Genomic DNA, 20708 nt, shown 5'->3' on the forward strand with positions numbered 1-20708 from the left:
ACGTTTTCTCGTAATGACAATTCCTGTAGAAAGACCATTGTTAAAATAACTGTTTCTCATCCTCCTGCTGCAGAGCACTGTGAACTTTGATTTTTAAACCAAAGAAAATTATTTTTGTTCTATATGGGAGAATGGTTCCTATCACACATATTACTAAATAACATTTAGTGTCGAAATAATGTTCCCTGACATTAACTAACAAGACTGCTTTATATTCTTCAAAGCCAGTTAAATGCTGGTTAAGATAAGGAAATTTGCAGCCTGTAATTAATTAATGCCAATCCTGTTGACATGTCCATCATCTAGACATATCCTAAGTAAGATTCAGTTTAGCCGCAGGCTTAATTCCTGCAGGCAACAAGTCAGCTGCCGCGCGTGTACCAAAGTAAAATAATCATCAAAAACTGCTGAGGCCATGAAGCTCAGCGGATTTCCCCAGCGGTGCTAGCTTCTGAAGGCTCGAATTTAGCAAAGCCCTTGGCACAGACAAAACTTAAATGTTAGCCTGCGTGGCCGAGAAGCTGAATGCTTCATCTGAGACCACCGAGTCATCGGGAAGTTTAAATCAGCAGTCAGATGTTTCCTACGCAGCTCAGTTTGGTCCACTATTCTGGGACTTCCTCTTTCTTTATGCCTTTTCATATATGTTACTGAGCATATTGCCATTTTCTGTTTGGTTTAGAAAGGCTTTTCTTTTAGAAGAAAAAATACTAAGTTTGGACCCTAAAATTGCTAGAATTTGTTTCTTTAAATGGAGAGGTTAATTACATTTTTACAAAAATCCATTAATGAAACGATTTTGGACTTTTTTTCCTTTGGTTTGCACATTTATTATTAAGTAGTGTGACTAGAAGGTTCAGTAGAACTTTTTTTTTTTTTAACTAAAGTCTTTCCAGACAATATATATCTGTACACCCAGTTCTGCATGCTGCTTTGGACTGCTCTTGTTAAAATTAGACATGACCAAAATGTACATAAATTTTTTTTTTCCTAATTATTGTTAAAGAAAAAAAATGACGTTTTTCAAACTAGTTTTACTATACTTTAATCTTGCTTCTTAGTGCATGTGAAAAGTGGCTCGGTACATTATTTTTACTATTTCTGTTCTTTTCATACCACGGTATTTCCGAAAGCTGAATCTTAAAAATGGATTTAAAGAATCAGATACTTTTAAACTTTATTACTAAGCAGTTTAATTTGAATTAAAATTTTCTATGAGTAAAAGCCAAAAGTCTTGTAAAGGTGTAGTACTGTGCTAAGCTGAAGAATTACCATGATGACCTACGTGTAAAGTTAAGCAGATATGTACTGATTTGTGGAGCAAGACTGCAGATACTTTACACTTTCAGCTTACAGTACCAAAATTGAAAGGCTGATAGACGGTTCCTGCAGGATTCTTGAGACCGCAGAAAATCACAGCTGCCAATTATTTTTGTCTAAATTAAAACAAAAAGAGCGAAAGGGGCATCAGTCTCTTTCTAGCATCAGTTGTATTTAGGCAGATCTGGAATCAGTTATATTTGTTCAAATCTGTTCCCAGAAGCCAGTAGAACAAATCTATAGATTTCTGGAGAGCTATGAATAGTCAAATATTATACATGGTAGAGATAGGTAATTAGAAATCTAGAACAAGAGGGTGCAATCATTTAATGCTGTTGCATGTCAAGAAACCACAATGGCTATTTAGGACTTTCTTCAAACCCATATTAATTCTTTATTCTTCTTACATGTGATTAGCTGCTGCTTAAAGGCTCTCTGTTCTTTTAAGTGTCACAGCTGAAGTCATCTACGCCTTATATAGACCTTCGTATAGTGCATCTGCAAACCCGTAGCTAGCATGTTTGGAGGAGTTGCAGCTAGCTATCGGATCTATTGTTAGTGTTCTTTCAAGTTCATAAGTTCATCTTTCTGTGATTCTTTATTTCCATATCTATATCTATATATAGATATCTATATCTGTATATAGACGTCCTATAGAGAGAGATATAGATACGGTGCCTACCGCGAGTTCTAAGGCCTGTCTGTTTCTATTTTCTGCACACCTACAGATAAACAACAAAACGAACGTGGTAACCAGCCCCAAGGAAAATATTCCTACCCCGGCGCTGGTATACCTGCAATCCTCCTTCTCATGCTATCTGGAACTTTTTGACTGTCTTCTGTTTGTTCTTCCTTCTTTTTTGCTTTTTCATGCATTTACTCTGTTTGCTTTCTAAAAACAGGTTTTGGAAAAACTTTTTGTTTGAATTTTGCTTTCTTTTTTTGGGGAGGAAGTCCATTAGAGCGTGTTTATTAATAGAAAATGTTACATGGAAGCTGGATGCGGTAGAGTCATAGCGTTTGTAACTGCAGTTGAATTTTTTGCATGCTGTGCCAGAAAGTGAGTAGAATGCGCTTTATGTTGCTCTTAGCTCTTTGCCTGATGACTGTTTCCATCTTTTTAATGCTAACCTTTTGCACAAACAAAAAAAAGCCAAACGCTATATTATTTTCTCTGCTTTGTCTTGGTATAAGTATTGATATCAAGGAGAGCTAACAGGATTATTGCTAGGCTACCATAAAACAGACCTTATTCAGATTTTCATTCCATATTTCCTAAAACTCAGCAGGACTTTGCAAGTCTTCACTGGGATCAAGAGGCATCTAGCGCTAAATGTTTTTGCTTGCTTCTCTTACATTTAAATCTGCAGGAGACATTACTCATTAGTAAGCTCTGTTAGGAACATATTACTAATGGGAGTGCTGTTCATGAATGTTTCTATTGCAGTCTTGCTTTTATTAGTAGCTCCTATTTCTTGGGCTTACACGTATCACAGGGCTCACAAATATAAATGCCAGTGCCCAAGTACCTAATTTTGTGAGGTATTGTTTCCCGTGTGCCTGCGTATATAGCTTTGAAAATGTGGATAATTCACACACATCGGGAGAGATTTTTTCCTCTTGATTTTTTTTTTGTGCAATGGGCACTGAGGCATACGTTGCTAAGTCATTTCTAAGGACCAGTTAACAGGTTTCATGCGTGAGTATATGGCAGTCTGTTCCCAGACGCAGCCACGCACAATAGTCCATGCTGAAAGTATGCTGGCTAGCTGCCGTTTCAAAGATTATTTAATCTTTTTTTTAAGGGAAAAGGATTTGGGGAAATTACACTTTAAAACGACGCAGAGATCTCTCGCACTTCCTTTTATGCTGCTCTGCCAGAGCAGCAATTGGTAGTAATCTACATCTTCCAAAACATGGTAGTGTTTAGAGGTAGTTAACTCGTCCTTAATCCTTACCGATTCATCTGTATTTTTATTTGATCACTTAATACTAATACAAGCAAACACGCTTAAAGAAAAGAGGTGATGTCTGGCCTGGCTCGGACAGGAAAACGTGCAAAGCATTTAGCGTGCCCTCGTGCAAAAGAGAGCCTCTGCAGGTCTCCAGAGCTTCAAAGCCCTGTACGCATTGGTCATGAATAAGGTCTCTGCATGCTGCTGCTTTAGGTGAGATGGCCTTTTTTGCTGGCTTGCTGTTGAGGAAATCTGTATTAGAGGCATCCAGTTTCACCCTCTGGCAACAGTTAACGTTTGATTTAGCTCTTGTCAGTGTTCAGCATTTGTGAGCTGGCTCTTCTTGCGCTCCCTCACGCTAATGAGAATGTATTTACCAATGGGAACTCTTTTTCTCTTTATTTTGTTCTCGCTCAGGAGCCCCAAACTACAGTAATCCACAACCCTGATGGAAATAAGGTATTCAGAAAGAATCAACTCCATCTTGCTTTTCCACACCACACGTTTCATCCACTATTCCACAGCAAAGTAGGGCCATTCCAGGAATTTACCAAGGAAAATCTCATTCCTGCATTTGTTCCACCTGGTGTCTCTTGAGCCTGTTTTCATCTATGTTCATCTGTGACGTGCGTCCTGCTGATCGCTGAGCTTCCGAAGCTCTTGGGGGAGTCGGTGGCAATCAGCAGCGTTCAGTCCCCTCTGCAGCCAGGCTCGGGGAGCGTGGCCTCTCTCTCGTTTCAGCCAAAAATGCTGCAGTCTAAGTAAAACCAAAGAACGCTGTTCTCAGAGCGTGGTGAGATTATACTGACGAGTTTTATGTGCAGTTGTCACCTTAGATAAAGACGCCATTTCAGTTTATCCCATCTGCTGTCCCTCAGCATGCTTATACACCATGTTGTGACGTGGCTTTTGCACAGGACTTTGGTTTTCTTCCATAACATCACTGAGCAGTTTCAAAAAAACTCTAACATTTCAAGTGACAAAGAGGTCTTTTGGTCTTTTCTACATTTTCTTCATGCTCTTTTCTTTTTCTTGTGTATTGCGATGTTTGCGTTTGGCAGCTGATTCCTAAAACGTGTTTTGTTTTGGTTTTTTCATGCATGGACTTGAAAAGGGCCAGGAAATATCATCATTTACATATAACCCATGTTCCTAGGTTTCCTGGAAAGAATTTACTCTTCAACAAAAATTTCACTGTTTACAGTGTTGACTTAAAGAATTGACATTTCATTTATCTAGTCTTAACTACTTGTGGTTATTTCATATGAGGAGGATTGAATCTGAGTGCAAAAATAACGCATGCAGACATTTCTCAAGCATGAAAGTGCTGATGGTGTGTATTGTGCTTGTATATCCCGTTCCTTTATGTACCTTGCATCTGTCAAACATAGAGCTTTTATTTTCATGTTACTACTTTTTCAGCTCCCCAAGTTTAAACTCATAGGCAACAAACAGCCTGTGTATGAACGCTGGCCTAGTCTTTATCGCTGAAGTCCACTAAAGACCAGAAAACCCAGATAAAATATTGGCGTGACTACATCTACTTGGCTTTATTATATAATCATAGCAATTCCGATACTCAAATGTCCCAAAAGGTCACAGCAGACAAGCGAACCACTTAATGCGGAGAGTTACTCCTAAATTTGTCTGAAAGACTGATCGTTGTAGTATGGCAACTGGAGCGGACGCTTCAATATTACAGGCTACCTCTGCCGTGTGAGCTTGTGCATGGTGTTTACAACTTGTATTTGGGGAGGGGGTTGTTTACTGATAAGTCCTTTATGTAATACTTTAAGTGACAGAGCATGATACATCTGTGTAGATTGAAACGTCTAACACCGGCCAGTTCAGGAAAAGCATGGTGACTTGTTTGGTTTTGTTCGTGTGTGAATTAATTCATGTAGTTTTATTTATGGATGCACATACGTTTTGTTGTTTTAAGGTCTGAGTAATGCATTAACCATTTCGAACATTCCTTCGGCTCAGCCTTGTGAGGACACAGTAAATAAAGGGCACTGTCAAATTTACCTTTAATTATTTAATTGTAAAATCCTTTTAAGAGTCATATACAATACCAGTCCTATCTTCTGTCTCTCAGGTAAAAATAGACCAGTTAATCCTTTCTGCTACTAGGCTGTGAATTAAAAAAAGAATTATATTGATTCTACTTTTCAAGAAAGTATACCGATTAAAAAAAACAATTTTAAAAGCTTTCTGGCCTTCTAAAACGGTGTACCTATTAGATTTGACAGTGCCCTCTTGAATTTGCCCGTAATATTTCATGTTTCTGGTAATTCATGAAAGACTGAGATACACTTTCCTTGCCTTTTTAACAGTGTGGTGGCTTAAGTATAAACCATCTGATAGATGAGTCATTCCTCTACATGACTGATGGCTGAAGAATACTACTACAAAGATACCTTAGTTTGTCAAAGTGGTTATCGTATATTTATCGATTCTCCCATCTCCTTCACGAAGTTATTTCGTCACAAAACCAGTATAAAAATGACAAAATCTGATCCAATATTCTTAAAATCGCTGGGAGACTTTGTTTTAATATCCATTGCATAAGTCATGTGAGCAGAAAAACAGTTGTAAATTGGAGCATGCAGAAGCCTGCGTATTCAAAAGTTGGAATGGAATGACTTATTTGGCACAGTTGGTTTAATCACTAAGCTTAAAACGGCAAGCTCTCCTACTTGGCTGAGGTAATTCATATAACATTTCAGATGGACTTTGTACAGTTGGATGTTAAAGAAAAAAAAAAAAGTTTCCTTTACATTCCTGTGAAGTAAAAGCATTAGGCAGCAGGACATGTATTTATGTTCCCTACTGTAGAGAATGGCAATGTTTGACATCAGTTTCAGGTGGAAATGTCTTAATCGGTGTGTGACCATTTGTTTGTGAATTACATCCCACCCTGCTTCCCAGGCCTTGCATGATACCTGTAACTAACTGTAATTTTCAAAGGCAAGCAAATAAGGCTCGGCTTCTTTTATACATTCTACTTATATTTACTTCTCAACAGGAATCAACAGAGAGTTCCAATACAACCATTGAAGATGAGGATGTGAAAGGTATGATTTTAAGCTTGAAACATTTGGAGAAGCAGTAACATGAGTTACGTGAACGTATTTCAGTAGGTCATTAAACACAGAAACTCCTAATGGATCTTAAGAGGGAATACTATTTTTCCTTGTTTAAAAGAAATTACTTTTATGCTCTTCTGTGTTACTTCTGACATGTTTCAGACTTACCTTTGACTTTTCATTTCCCAAAAACACCATTTGCCATGATGTTTTGGAATGAAGAGTATCAAGTTACTGCTTATTAACTAAGATACTAGTTCCAGTAATAATAGTAGTAGATAAAAAATGTGTAAGTCAGTGCTTTGTAAATCTTACTTAGTTTATGTACTTCTAGCATGCATTTGTGTTTTGGGTTTGCTTTTTTTTTTATATCACTGTTTTAATTTTTATTCTGTTCAGATGCCAGTGTTTTTTCCTATTTCTCTTTTGTTCTGTCCATACACTTATTTTAATCTTCTTTTAGTCTTTAAAAAAATAAAATCAATTTTTTTATATAAAATCAGTTCTGTAACTTCACGGATATTGGGTTTGTTTCCATTTTTTCCCCTCTAAATATTCTACTGTGTTACTCATACTTGCTTTAATAACGTGTTTTAAAACAAAGGGCTTTGAAAAAGAGAGTATTAGGTTTGTGTACCTCCGGTTCACAGAAAAGATCGATTTTCAGCCTCAAAGAACAATGTTATACGTACAGGTGAAGCACAAGCCAGAGATGATAGTAAAGATAAGATGTGGAGAATGGAAAAGAAAATTCTCAGTGAACCATTGTAATATGGAGTTTGCTTTGTGTTGGAAGTAGTATAATGCCTAAGTCACGGTTAAAAGCGTGTATTAGCAAAGTTGTGCCCTAAAATACAGACTTGAATCTGCTAAACAGCCTCATTGGCCTCCGAAGAGCCGTGGGAGCGTTTTGGAATTTAGCAGAGATTCAGACACGCAGTCGTTAGAATTCTGTCACCAGTATCTAGTGCTCAGTTCCTGACTGGTAGAGCAGGTGCTGTGCATGTTTGATAAAAATACCAGTACTGCCAGGGTAATGAACTGGTAGCGTAAGCATGAAAGCACAGTCTGCTGGTAGCGGCCGTCCGAGGAGCGCGGTGTTGAAAATGCAGGTTTTTATATTATGCTGCTTACGAGATTGATCGGGCACTTGGGTCATGGGAGCTTGACTCAGGCTGGCGCCGGAGAGCAGAGCAAGCCTGTGGCAGAGCCCCGCGTCTTGTCTCTGCTGCGGCTCTTGGCGCTGCTTTTGGAAAGGCTGAGGAGCCCAGCTGGCGTACGGGCTAACATCTGCACGCTGCTGCGCTGCAGTGATGCTCTCTGCTTTTGCATAGTCGGTGTTCTCTCGGCGGAAAGAAGATTTTCTCTCCGCTGCTACTAGCAATGCAGCTGTACCTTGTGACTTCCATTACTGTATGAGCTGCAGCTCCCTCTAATTAAGTCACTGATGTTGGCGCTTTGTTCTCAAAGTTTCAGTGAATCATTTCACCTCCACTTGAACAAAGTCTTGGGCGCGTTAACAGCCAGTACCCACTCACTTTAAATAACAACCTAGCGATAGCGGTTTGAGTTAATGCGAAGTAATGGCTTGGAGAACAATTACAGGTATCTGCAGCTGATGCAGAGGAAAATACAGTGTAATTTACCTTTATTCATAACACTTTGTATTTCTTCCTTCAAACCATTATGTGTAGTTTAGCAACTAACTTCATTAAATGAATAATTTAATTATAGGGCCTCTGTATGACGATATAACATGATGTTATAACAGTAGGATTTTTATAAAATTCTCTCTGAAGCTTAGAGCACAGAGTTATATCTCAGGAATAGGATTATAAGAAAAACAACAATGAAAATGTTTTGCCTCATTCTTTTATATGATTCCGCAGCATCACAGTTAAGAGCAGACTGGGTGGCCCCAATGTACTTTATTCCCAAAAGAGAAAAGAGGATCTTGCAGTAATCGCAGGGCTGAGAGACAAGATGCTGGTCGTGCCCTTCTCTTTGCAGTAGCTTAGTGCCAGATGTAAAATGTTCAGCAGATGAAGTTCTGTGTTATTTGTAGGTGCCTGACCCATTGCTACGTAACTGATACAAAGGGCATGAAGTGGATAAGCCAGTTTAGTATTCCTCTCACACTTCCAGTCTTTCCACCGGAGGCTGCTTTTCAGATTGTTTTATTATAAATTAAAGCTAACAGTACCCCTAGGGTCTAATTTCTAGAATGATTCAGGGAATAGGCAGTCCTGTAACCCTGACAGCGATTATAAGCTCAAGCTTCATGCTTTAGCGAGGCACTTAGGAAAGGTATTTCCCCCCTACACCAAACTTGACTTCTGGATGTAGGTTTCCTAGGACAACAGTGAGAAAGCTGTTTCCTTGTCAGGAGCAGCTGCTGGCTGCAGCTGGAGGTAGGATACTGATAGGGACAAACGGATTTCAGGGGCCGCAGAGAGAATTCTCTCAGATTACTGACCGTCTGGGTCCTTATGTGGATGCTCAAGATGATGCTCGTCACCAAATTTGAGATCTAGAAGGAACGTTTCCCATCTTAGGTGATAAAGGAGCTTAAAAATCTTTTTGCTTTTCTTCGCAGCATGGAGTACAACATGGGAAGAGGCGCTCTCCTTCCTGCGAAGGAGAAGGGAAACGGGGATGCCACTCTGTACCTGAAAAGTAGTATTAGCATATGTTTTATAGTATTGCAGTATGACCCACACCTCGCAGAGAATGACTCCTCTTTGCAAAGGCGTGCGATCTCTGCACTTTATTCCCCCTCCTGTTATTCTAACACTGTGCATAGATTGCACAAACAGGTACAAAGTTCCTTCCTTTGTACAGACTACCAGCCCACACATACTTAAAACATTCAGCTTTGCATCAAGTGGCTTTCTTATTTTGTATTGATTTGACTCTTTAAAGTTGTGTTAAAGTTGTGTGGATCATGTGAGTCTGTGTGGGATGTAATATCTCCAGCACAGTTGTGGTTTTGTGTGCCCTGTGGGTGGGTGTGTGCATATGCATGCCTGTATTACAAATGTTAAGATTCATTAAGAAAGGTAGCAATTAAAAAAAAAAAAAAAAGTCTTAAATCAGCTATTACAAATGTGTCTTTAGGAACAGATTCTTACCTCATATCTGTCAGGGACGGCAGACCACGTTCTCCTCTCTTGTCAGGATCTCACCTCATTGTCACTTTTGAAGGCAGGTATTTTAGCTTGAAAACAGTAAAATCGGGCTTACTTTTCATTTGTTATTTATTGAAAATCTTAGTGCCTGTAACTTTGTCTTGCATTTACATCTTTTAGGACTGGAACATGTTTCTTTTACTAGAAACAGCGCTTGGCAAACAATAGTGAGCTTTAATAATTCAAGGAATAAGCCAATTCTAGAACTGGAGTCTGAAATTACTTGAAGCTGTAGTGCAGGTTCCTTGCTAACATAAATTTCTGACATTAAGCATTGATCATGGGCTTATCTGCGTGACAGGGATCCCTCCTAAATATAAGGACAGGGGTGGACAGAAAGAACGTACTGAAAACCGGACCGTAGGCAATGCCTTCTTCTGGGATTGCTTGTGGGATTTCTCCTTTCTGCAATAATGAGACTGGAACTCTTTGGCAGCATCTCTTTGATATCAGATTGATATGTTTTTTTCAGTAATGCCGTAGAATACCATAGTTGGTTTTGCCAGCAATGCACACACACTTTTATAAAGCTGACTTGTTAAATTTCTCATGGTCAGGAAATCTAGATTTCTCATGGTGTTTTTTTGCCCCTGGAAATGAAGTAATGAAAGCACTAGTAAGAGTGATGATTCCCGATGGGAGAAATTGCTGAGTTGTAGGGCACTTACGGATCAGGTGAATTCTGGCTAATCTGTGCTACTTAATACATCTGTAAAGTACATCGCTTCAAAACATTAACCATTCAGGAGGCATGTATTTTGATATATTTTGCTAATTTATTTCATTTTATACCTGTTGTTTTTATTTAACAGTAGAAAGAAACCAATTTAAGCTAATCTGTTTGGAACATATTTTCCTGAAGAAAAACCTTCAGATTTCTAAGAATGTTTGTTTAAAAGCTTTTTCAAAACCCCGTATATCTCAGTACGGGATAGAGGTTTAAATCTGCGCTGGCATCTCAACAGAGTCATTTATGGCTACGACCTTTACGGCTGTTCTTTGGCACCCACACCGCCTCCCAAAAGTACATCATTGACATTGTTTGTGTGCTCAAAAGTTTTGTAAGTTCTTGTTGCTTGTAATTAAATCACCCTTATTTTTCTTTTGGCCTTCTCTTTTTCTTCCTTCACATCTACTTGACCCTCATACAGCTCTCACAAAGGAGGGTGACATGGAGAGGTTGTGTTCCACCCACCACTCCTCCTCTTCCATTGCTTCTCCATCTCACTGGTCGCCACCCTTGCCGTGCCCCGGCGGCCGCTCCTGCTGCCAGTGCCTGCTGAGGATTCTGATCACACTCTACCTCTTCATCTTTGTTTGTTCATATGTTGTGTTTCTTTCCATCAATTCAGCGGGCAAGTCCACGAAAAATGCAAACTCAGAGAGTCATTCGCTTGAGTCTGAGTTCTCCCACTCCACTCCTTCCTCTGTGCTGTGTAAGTTGAGAGACTCATCTGTGCAGATGATCTCTTTTGTCTCTCCTTCTCTTCCCTCCCCATCATCTGACAGTAGCACAAAAAAGGTCAGTACTGCAATCTGTCTGATCTAGGAGTGACCTTCTCGTAGGGTTTACAAAAGTATGGATTATATTGTTTTAGATGTTTATTTCTTGGCCAAGTTTTATTAATTGTAAAAATATTATCATCAGCTGTAACAACAGTATAAATAGGTATCTGTTTCAGAAAGTTGTATCTCGCAGAGGTAATCTTTGCAGTAGTTTTCAACTTAGAGATAGATCTCACTCTCGCCTCTGGCTTGGATCCTGGAGAGGGTCTCCAGATTAATTACCTGGTAGGTTTATGTACGTCACCACGTTACTTTCTTTAGCATCACCGTTGATAGACCAGCTTTAAAGCTGCTGTGACAGCTCTTAGCTTGCAGCATTGATTCATGACAACCGAAAAGTTTCATGCTTTGCTTAGGAGGAGATCTGTGATGATTAGTGACCAATTAACTGTAAAGGAAATCTGTAGGGTGAGCAGTTTAAGTATGAGAGGAAAAGGGCATTGCGTTAGTAGCTTGTATACTGGCAGAATATAAAAGACCTGGGTAGATGCATTCCTTGTTTTTAAATTAACTCAGAAATTCTTCAGAATGGAGGAACCTTGTGAGTTGAAACAGGCAATGACTTCCTAGGAATGTAGGCTCTGCTTGCCGGATTCCCGTCTTGCATCCCGTGTGTGTTAGGGTAGTTGCACTGGTACTAAGAATGGGCATTTGCACTGGTAAAGGTGAGATGCAGATGGGCCCTTGGAAACACGGGCTGGGTGTAATTGGCCTGACCCTTATTTTAAATTTGAGTGGAATTTTTGCCAGGTGCAACTAACGCAGGTGAGAGGGGAATCAGTCCCCGAGGCGATGGGCTGTCTCCGGTCTCGACTGATGACATCAGTCATTACCATGTTGAAAGATTAGCTTCATTCTGACGGAGGAGCAAGATAGTATGTATCGATATATAGCTGACTATATATCAAACCAGAACTACAAATACCGACAGTGCAAACTGCACAGAACGTTAAAGAAAAGAGGAATTAATAGGAAAGACATGGACCTCTATAACATTCAAAGCTACCAGTAACACATGCCATAAGGCTTTTATTCCATCCGCAGTGTATGTCCCCAGACAATCTGTTACGTACCCAACGTTTTCAGATTTGAATGCCAGCAGCCTCACATTTCCTGCTTCATTGGGTAGTTAATGGTGCTAAGACCACCGTTAATGTTTAAGCGTAGATGTTCGTTACTAATTTTGTTACCAAACTGAGGAACAGAGGCACCTCAGGTAATACCCCTGTCCTTGAAAAAAGTAGAGTATTTTAGTTTCCCTGATGGAGTGTGGTGCAGAAATGGCATAGTATGTATATACAGTGACATTTTAAGAAAGTGGACAATCTCGTATTTATTCTGTTCATTCTGTGACTTCAGAAACAAGCACACTTCTTTGCCAATTTGTTCCACAAAATAAACTTCTCAAAAATCCTATAAAAAGTGCAGGTAGAGCTCAGTTTAAGGAATGCAACAACAATCAAACAACCATCTGCTATGAGGCAGGAGAAGTATTTGGTGAAACTGTCCTGATAAAGCTACTTGGTGGAGACACGATGGTACTACTACAGCTGGTAGTTAGCCTAGCAGCTCTGTTTTGTTTAAATGATGTACAGATTAGAAAATTAGAATTTGCCAAAACACTAGTAGGCAAAACAGCAGAAGTTAACCCAGTGTCTGAATATGCACCAGACTTGCTTGTATATTTTTATTCTGATGCTTGAAAATAACTTCATCCCAATAATAGGAGTATTTAATTTCATTAAATAAGTAAGTTTAGTGACCAAAGAAACTGTAAAGTCCCTGTAACCTCACCTGTCCTCAACTTAATTTTAACAATGTGCGATTCTGGTGTAATGATTTTTAGAAATGGCCGTGATATGCTGTGTCTGTAGCTGTACATTTAATAGGAATCAGCAGTCTCATGGCCTGAGAAAATTCTGAAAACCAAAAGTAGTTACTGTCTGCGAAGAACAGGATTAATTCAAGTACAAGTAAAAAGAACTTGAGCGCTGAGAGAAGACATCAGGAACATGATAGGGTAAAAACTGCTGGTGTGGCTAACGGAAGATGTGTTTGTGCTAACATCATTTTGGAGTGGAGTTTTGTTGGGATTGCTCTAATGATCTGTTTCAGAACACTGGTACAGATTGTAGAGGTCTCTGCAGCATTGCTATACAGAGGCTGTTGGAGTTGCGTACGTTTGGCAGACTTACATTCACCAGAAGAAAGGTAACTGCTGCAAACAGCTATAGTAACGAATAACTTTCACTAGCAATGAGCAATATTAAAAAATCAGTGGAAGTTTTTTGGTAAACTACATGGGAGTTACTGGGCTTGCTGGAGACAATTATATAGGCTCAAGTGATTTATGATTTTTAAATTACATCACAGGAGAATGCAAGTCGGTGTTTTCGAAGAGCAAATTTGAGAATTTAGAAGAAAAAAATTACACAGTGAAGTCAGACTACAAAGTTTAGGATGGGAGGTGGTGGTTAGAGGCACATGCAGTTTCTTTATGTCAAAAGTGTCTGGGAAATAAGAAGGGCTCCAAAGATGAGCTGGGTGTATACCCGTACCTGGCAGCTATTTCGTGACGGCACAGTGGTAAGAAGGTGGGAACCAAAATAGTCTGCAATGTAGTATGAAACTGAATTCACTCTCTGTTTGTTGTTAAGTAGCAATTATTATAATTATCTGTATACATTATAATTATAAACAAGAAAAATATTGATTTCTTAGCTGGTAAACTTGATAGGTTTTAATCTGCTGTCACAGACATGGGAAAAAGATGATGTAAATGTGGCGTGTTGAGAAAAGACAAGCTGAGGAAGGATTATCATATAGTTAAAGTAAGTCCCAGAGAATAAAACATCTCCATTCCAGCCCTAGGTGCTTGAGGTGTTGAGGAATGTATTTGTAAAGGTAACGCAGTTTTCCTATGAGTAAAATAGGCAAATGTCACATTTCTTAGAAGTATTGCTTGGGGATTATTGTTATTATTATCTCAACACATCTCATTGCTTTTTAAAGCTTATTTAAGAGATGTAGAGTTGCGGGTTATTATTGATTTTCCATGGTAAAACACTAGTGGACAGGAAGATTTCTCTGAATTGGTAGAGTGATTAGATAGGAGCACAGTTTAAATAAAAATCTGCACAGTGGCAAAGCTTTTTAATGTCTCTGTTATCAAGACTTTAAACATCATTTCTTGAGACAGCAGCCAGATTTCCCTGATTAATGTAACATGTTGAGAAACCATAGTGCAGATCTTGTAAGTGCAGTGACCATGATACAGCTTTGTTCTGAGACTGTAGGTGATTTGTCATTAAAAAATAAACATTTGCCAACATTTGCCACACAGTATAAATATTAGTGTAATTGTATGGTAGCTCCAAGGAAAGGGCATCTTTAGAAATCATTAATGTCATATAAATAAAAAGGAACTACGTAGGGCATATGACAAGTTGCTTAACATCACATTATGATAAAGGTTTAAATAGGAGACGCATTCATTTTGTTTGATCTTTTTTGTCAGTATTAGGGTGGCAAAGTGCTGGGATAATTTTTCAGCTATTTGCCTACACAACTAATGAAGTACATTTTTTTTCATTAGGCAAGTAGTAAGCTTACAGGTTTTCAGAAAGGTGAAAGACAGTCGACAGCCTAAAAATAATTCTGCAAACCGTCCACCTATATCATAATTTGATGAATCAGAGTGAATCTTTGGAATCAGCAGGCGCTAGGAAAGAGATGTTACCTGTAAGATGACAACTCAGATGTCTTAGTTCAATCAAAGTTTAAGGTAAGCGGTGGGGTGAGAGATAAGCTTTGATCTTACGTACACTAAATATTGATAAAATTCTTGAATGACAAGTCCCCTGGAGCATGCCTTGTCATCTGAGGGTCTAGGTATTTTTTATGTAGATCTAAGATTCAATCAGTCATTTAGTCATGCAGCACCTTCTTTTATTTTCTTCACAGAAATTACTTTCTTGGAATATTTGTGGAATAAATTGTAAGAGAAATGATCAGCAGACAATTTTCAAATACTGATGTAAAGAGAACGGTTTTGAAAAACATTTTGTAACATTTGCTATATTCCTCTGCTTCTGGGGTAGCCGGCCATCCCGTAAAGCTGAATGACATCTGGTGCATCCACATAGCCAGAGTTCGTTATACAACACAGGATAAAATCTCCAGTCTCTTCCTCTTTCTTTCCAAACTTTGGTTATTTTCAGAGTCTAGTGACTGTATGCTTGCCATCTAATTGCTCTTTGTTGGAATGACGTTCATATTAGAAATGAAGCTAGGTTCCCCCATACTGTACCATTCAATTTTAGCAGACCAGTGTCACCTTGATAAGGACTGTACTGTTTTAAAATGATAGCACAATGGGTGGGATTTGTCTCCTCAGATTTAGACATCCTCCACAATGTAGATATCTATATTTGAGCTAGTTGTCTAGACTGCCTTTAACCAACGCAAATAGGTCAGATGAGTCACACTTGTCTTAAATATCTATTTTAGGATATGATGAATCGTGCCCTGAAAGTACTTATTTCTCTCCATTGACTACAAGGGAGGGGAGTTGAGAGAACAAACTCACTTGTCTGTACTTATACATGTCCAAAATGTTGCGAGATTAATCCGGTCTGATGCGTACCAAGAAATGTAGTTAAGAGTACTGAGTTAAAAAGTTTTAAGGGTTTTTTCCTTGAGGAACAACATCTGAGCAAGTAAGAAGCAGAATCATTTTAATCATCTTCGAGTCCACGTAAACAGGCTACCTCATTCTTCTGGAAAGGGGCTTTACAGCTTAGCAGGGATTTCATCGCTGTCTGTTTCAAAGCAAACAGTAGTACGGGGTATGCAGTTCCCCAGTCTGGGTGTTACTCGAAAGATGAAGGTGATTTGTCCTCGCTATGGATTTCACAGGCCCCGTTGCAGGTGCCGTCTGCACTGCGCTTATTTGATAAGCTGTTTTCTGAAAGACCAATAATATTGCTTTTATACTTCGCTAGTATGATGGCTGTTCCTAGGGTTACTTTGTGTTAAAGCAAATATGTCAAAGAACAATTTAAAAAGCATATTCCTCTTTCTGTTAGGTCAGTGGAGGTAATTAATAACCACTCCAGTACAGTAATTACGTAGTCAATCACCTAGAGTATTGATAACAGTAGAAAGATACTCCAATATCTGAATAAAGCATAAAGTGTTTTAAATTATTATTTTCAGAACAAAGATACTGGTGTCAGTTTTGAAAAAATTAATGGGTAATATGATGGTCAGTCAGTTACCAAGGGTTCTTTTTTGTGTTTCACAAAACACAAAGTTTCTGGTACGTGTATTTCTGAAGACTTCGTTTTCACATATCTACAGCTCATTTTTATCCTACACCACCTCTCTGCAATTAAAATACCAAAATATCTATCCTTTCCGTGTGATTCTTGTAGATTGAGTTTACAAGTGTTGCTTGGGGCTACATGAAGGGAAGAAAGGTTCCATAGTTCCCTCCGAGAAAAACAGGTTTTGCTGTTCTTTAGTACGTTTTTTTTTTTTCCCTGTGATACTTGATTTCACCAGCTGTGAGACTGTACCTTGTAGGTTTAAGGCATTTATAGTGTTAGGTGCTGTTTGAGTAAATGGTATTCTTACTTATTTTGTTTTCTTTAGATATTAGTGTTAATGGTGTTCTTTAATTATGAAAGATTATCCCCACCCTGTAGCACAGTGGGGAAAAAAAGGTAGTGAAATACAGGTAGAGGTTAGTAACTCATTTAAAGTTAACATATGTACTACGGCAGCGCTGCAGAAATAATTTTAGCCAGCGTTAGAAAATGTTCTGTTTTGTTCTTTTCTTCTTATTTATTCTTGTGGTCTTTTTATAGCTCTTCTTCATAATATTTTTGCTTGAACTGCCTTTGTATTAGTCATATACCGACTCGCTTGCCAAAGCAGGGGTCGTATTTTTTGAACTGCTGATATCTTATCACCTTAACTCACTGTCCCTACACGGATAAAGGTTATATTTAGAGAGTAGGTCCATGGTCTTGTCTTTAATGGATTTACTTCACCTGTATTCTGGGCAAAGAATGTAAAAGCTACCATCTTTTCCACAGAAGTTGGCCATTTTATGGTAGCTTTCTGCTATGCTATCTGCAGTCCTTTTCATTATTAGTTTTTCAAGAAAATGGCTCAGCACCTTTGACTTCTTTTAACAGTGTTCTTCCCTCACACCTCTTAAAACCACCAAATGTATTTTTGCTACATAATCCTTTGCTTACAGGGACTATGTAATTTTATGCCGTAGAAAGCCACTGCCATATTCTAAGACAGTATAGGTGGGATAGGCTTTAATTTTTCAATTGGCTCTCTACCACACCCCTTAGAAAAAGTAGCTGAAACAGTTTTATCAGAATCCCATTACAATTTTTGAGTTTTCCTCCTGTATCTTAGAGTATTTTTGTCATTTATCAAGCTCTTACCTGCCATATGACTAAACATAGTCCTTGCGCTCTGAACACGTGATGATATTTTAAAGGGAGAGAATAAGACAGCCGTAATACAGGTAGCTCATAACACCAAAGAAACCGCGCGCTTTGGTTCGTTCCGATGGTCTCGTGGCACTGCGAGAGAGCATTCGGCTCTCTGGCCGGCTTTAACCAAAGCTGAAGTACTTATTTAGGAAGTTCTTACTGCACATCTAATAAAAAGTATAATAGCATAAAATTGCCACTGTATGCCGAACAGCATAATTCTCCTAGAATTCAATACAAGCAAAGTTTGCTATTGGATTTAAAAAAAAAAAAAAAAAGAAGAATCAAATTAAAATGATGTTTGTAAGTGACAGTTATCTGGCAGATGGGCACTGGCCAGATGCCTCTTCCCTAATGCCTCATGTGTTCGCGTGTTGTCCACGTGTAGCTTGTAACGTGTGCTTAGATGGAAAAAGAAACTAGAGGTTTGGAAGAGCATATGTTACACGGAGTCCATCAAATTTATAATGAAAATTTGGTAGTTTTCTTACCACTTTAATAAGTGCCAATTATTTCTGTCAGGTGTTGTCTGCAGTAGCAGGACCTTGTTCCTACCAATATCCATCTCACCTTCGTTCACCTTCAGTGCCCTCCCTATTGTTCCCTGTCTCCTTTCTCTTCCTTCCTCCCAAGCTAAACCTCCGCTTCCTAGACAATGTATTCATAGGCTGAAATACTTTTGGTCTATATTTGTACTTTGTCTCGCTGCGCCCACACGCATACCTCCACAGAAAGTATAAAATGCGAAGATAAAAAAGATCCCCAAAACCAGTCAGTAGGAGGCTTGTGTAAGATCACAGTGGCCGCTGAGATTTTTAATTATTCTTTGATATCTGATGTTACTGGGTATTTCATACTGCGTTGTTCTTGACCATCTTTTTCTTGCAATGCTCACTTTTGCTCTCACATGAGTAAGGGCCAAGAGCAAGGTGAAGTTTTGCACGCAGAATAAACCATTTATGGAGCTCCAGCTTCTAAATTACGCTCTACCTCTGTCTTGGGCTCTTAGTCACTTTCTGCCAATGAGATTGCATATCAGATCACTAAATAGGAAGAAATCTCTTTTTCTAATGTGTGTCATTATTTGTGCGTTACTGAAAGGGAACAGTAGCGTAGTTGTTTTCATATGTAGTTTCATGTGGTGCTTGTAATTTTGTAGAAAAACTGAGAAATTAGTTGGAAGGCGGATGATTTGGAAACATCTTTCTGTTCCTGACGGTCCACATCGTGAACGGCAAAGCCTTTCCACAAGTACTGGAAGAACTGACACTAGAGCTGGAGCTGGACGGTGATGGATTTGAGCCAGTGATACTGCCTTAATCTCCTTTACTTACTTTGCTGGCCTGTGGAGCTTCCTGATGGATGTGGTTTATATCCCGTGGACAGGGCAGCAGGCACAGCTCTACTAGATGTTAGTACTGCCCAGAGAAACTTTGCTGGAACCGTAGTGTGTAATGTTAGGTGGCCTCTATCAGAAAGCTTCACAAAAACGTGTGTTCCACTGCAAATTCATTTTGGAAGAAAAAACAGGAAAAAGAGCAATTTGGCAATACGGTTCAGTTCCTTCCTTCTGGGGTTGACGTTGAATTATATCTTGTAATGTAGTACAACATCAAAGGTATGATTGAAGTGCAACATTTTGATTGACCCAAAACATTTTTTTTAAATGTATGTTAGCAAAAATTTCCATTCTTGTTCAGATTGAAATCAAGTCTCAAAATCTCAAAGATTCGCAGAGAGAAACTTCTGTCATTCACCTTCCTTTAACTCACACTATTGAAGGTGCGAACAGATGCCAGTGAGTCAGGTTACCATCCAACTAATTTGAGCTGTTGCACACCGTTCAATTTAAAACGACACCAAGCACCTTAATAAGTCTCTGGGCTGGGATCACAGACTGTTGTGTAATAGAATATATTCAGATATTCACTGTTGTTTGCTCTTCGCTGTCAGAGGACGTAGAACGTGTAAGTTAACTGTGGGCTTCTCATGGTAAAACTTTGAAAAGAAATGGCCGATGTTAGTGAAAAAGGGAATATTGCCAGTTGCCGCTAGCCGGGTGAAAGCAGAATTACGTGTCCATGTGGTTTTATGTCTCCCATGTGTGGGAACTACAGTACCTTTGTAGACATTTTCATTGCTTACGTTAACAGTTATCCAGTAACGTGGTCTCATGATTATGTAGCAGCTCATCAGAGATTTTTACCTCGTTTTCCACTGTCTGATTTAATAGTCTGGAATTTCCTAGTCTCTGATTGGAATGTGTTACCAGGTGATTTAATCAAATCCTTTAGTTTAGTTGTATGTGTATATGAGATGTAGCATGCAAACCTTGTGATTTCCTCACTGCATGAAGTCTGCATATTCTGGATTTATTTTTGCCAGCCTTTTCTAAACACTGGGCCATTATTTCTTACTCAACCATCCTACCACTTGGCTCGTGCTGACGATGCCATACAACGTCTACGGTTTGCTCTGTGTTGTTTAAACATACGACAATGGAGCCATTGCTGATCGGCAGTCAAAACATCTCTTCGTTAAAATTCTTTGGTCTTTCCACAGTCTTTGGGAAAAATAAGGCAATTCATACTTGAAATATGCTTACCCATTATGCTATCTAGTAGTCAAGAACTACTCACAAAAAGGCTCGCTAGACCTTTATATCCACTTTTTTCTCCCTCACTTCTTTCCTTGCTGGGTTTTTTGGTGCTTTTTATCTGAATATATTAGGTTCGCACTTACTAAAGGAGATGGTGGAGAACAAAAGAAATTAAAAGGTTCTTTAACACCACGATGCCAGTTCTTGCAGTACCGCATTGGAGACTCGCATTCTGCCTATGCTCCCCAACATTTTCTTTTCAAAGAAGAATGTGAGCTCTCTCAGCACTTCGGTTTTAACATTCCAGGCATATATTTGTGTGTGTGTGTGTGTGTGTGTGTGTGTGTGTGTGTGTGTGTGTGTGTGTGTGTGTGTGTGTGTGTGTGTGTGTGTGTTAATAGTCTAGTCCACGTGTAGGAGCGTGCAGGAGAATTACAGCTATTGCTTGCACAAGAGAGCTACTACAGCCCGGT

The 20708-nt window shown here is 39.0% G+C and overlaps 1 protein-coding gene across 40 annotated transcripts in view; it reads left to right on the top strand.

The window, feature by feature from the left end:
• The window catches only part of CAMK2D (calcium/calmodulin dependent protein kinase II delta), a 159333-nt gene that overhangs the window by 130177 nt on the left and 8448 nt on the right, over nucleotides 1-20708 (top strand). For 13 of the 40 annotated variants that reach the window (XM_087737486.1, XM_087737502.1, XM_087737485.1 and 10 more), the window contains one exon: nucleotides 6304-6352. In XM_087737486.1, the coding sequence (XP_087593612.1) occupies nucleotides 6304-6352 (49 nt within the window). Of the gene's footprint in view, nucleotides 1-2048; nucleotides 2109-3692; nucleotides 3735-6303; nucleotides 6353-10904; nucleotides 10989-20708 lie in introns of all 40 variants that reach the window. The other 27 variants (XM_087737464.1, XM_087737463.1, XM_087737473.1 and 24 more) reach the window with 5 other exon arrangements.

Source organism: Nipponia nippon, unplaced genomic scaffold, assembly GCF_047370975.1.
Source record: "Nipponia nippon isolate SJK-2023a ecotype South Korea unplaced genomic scaffold, ASM4737097v1 scaffold_6, whole genome shotgun sequence".
Lineage (NCBI taxonomy): Eukaryota > Metazoa > Chordata > Aves > Pelecaniformes > Threskiornithidae > Nipponia > Nipponia nippon.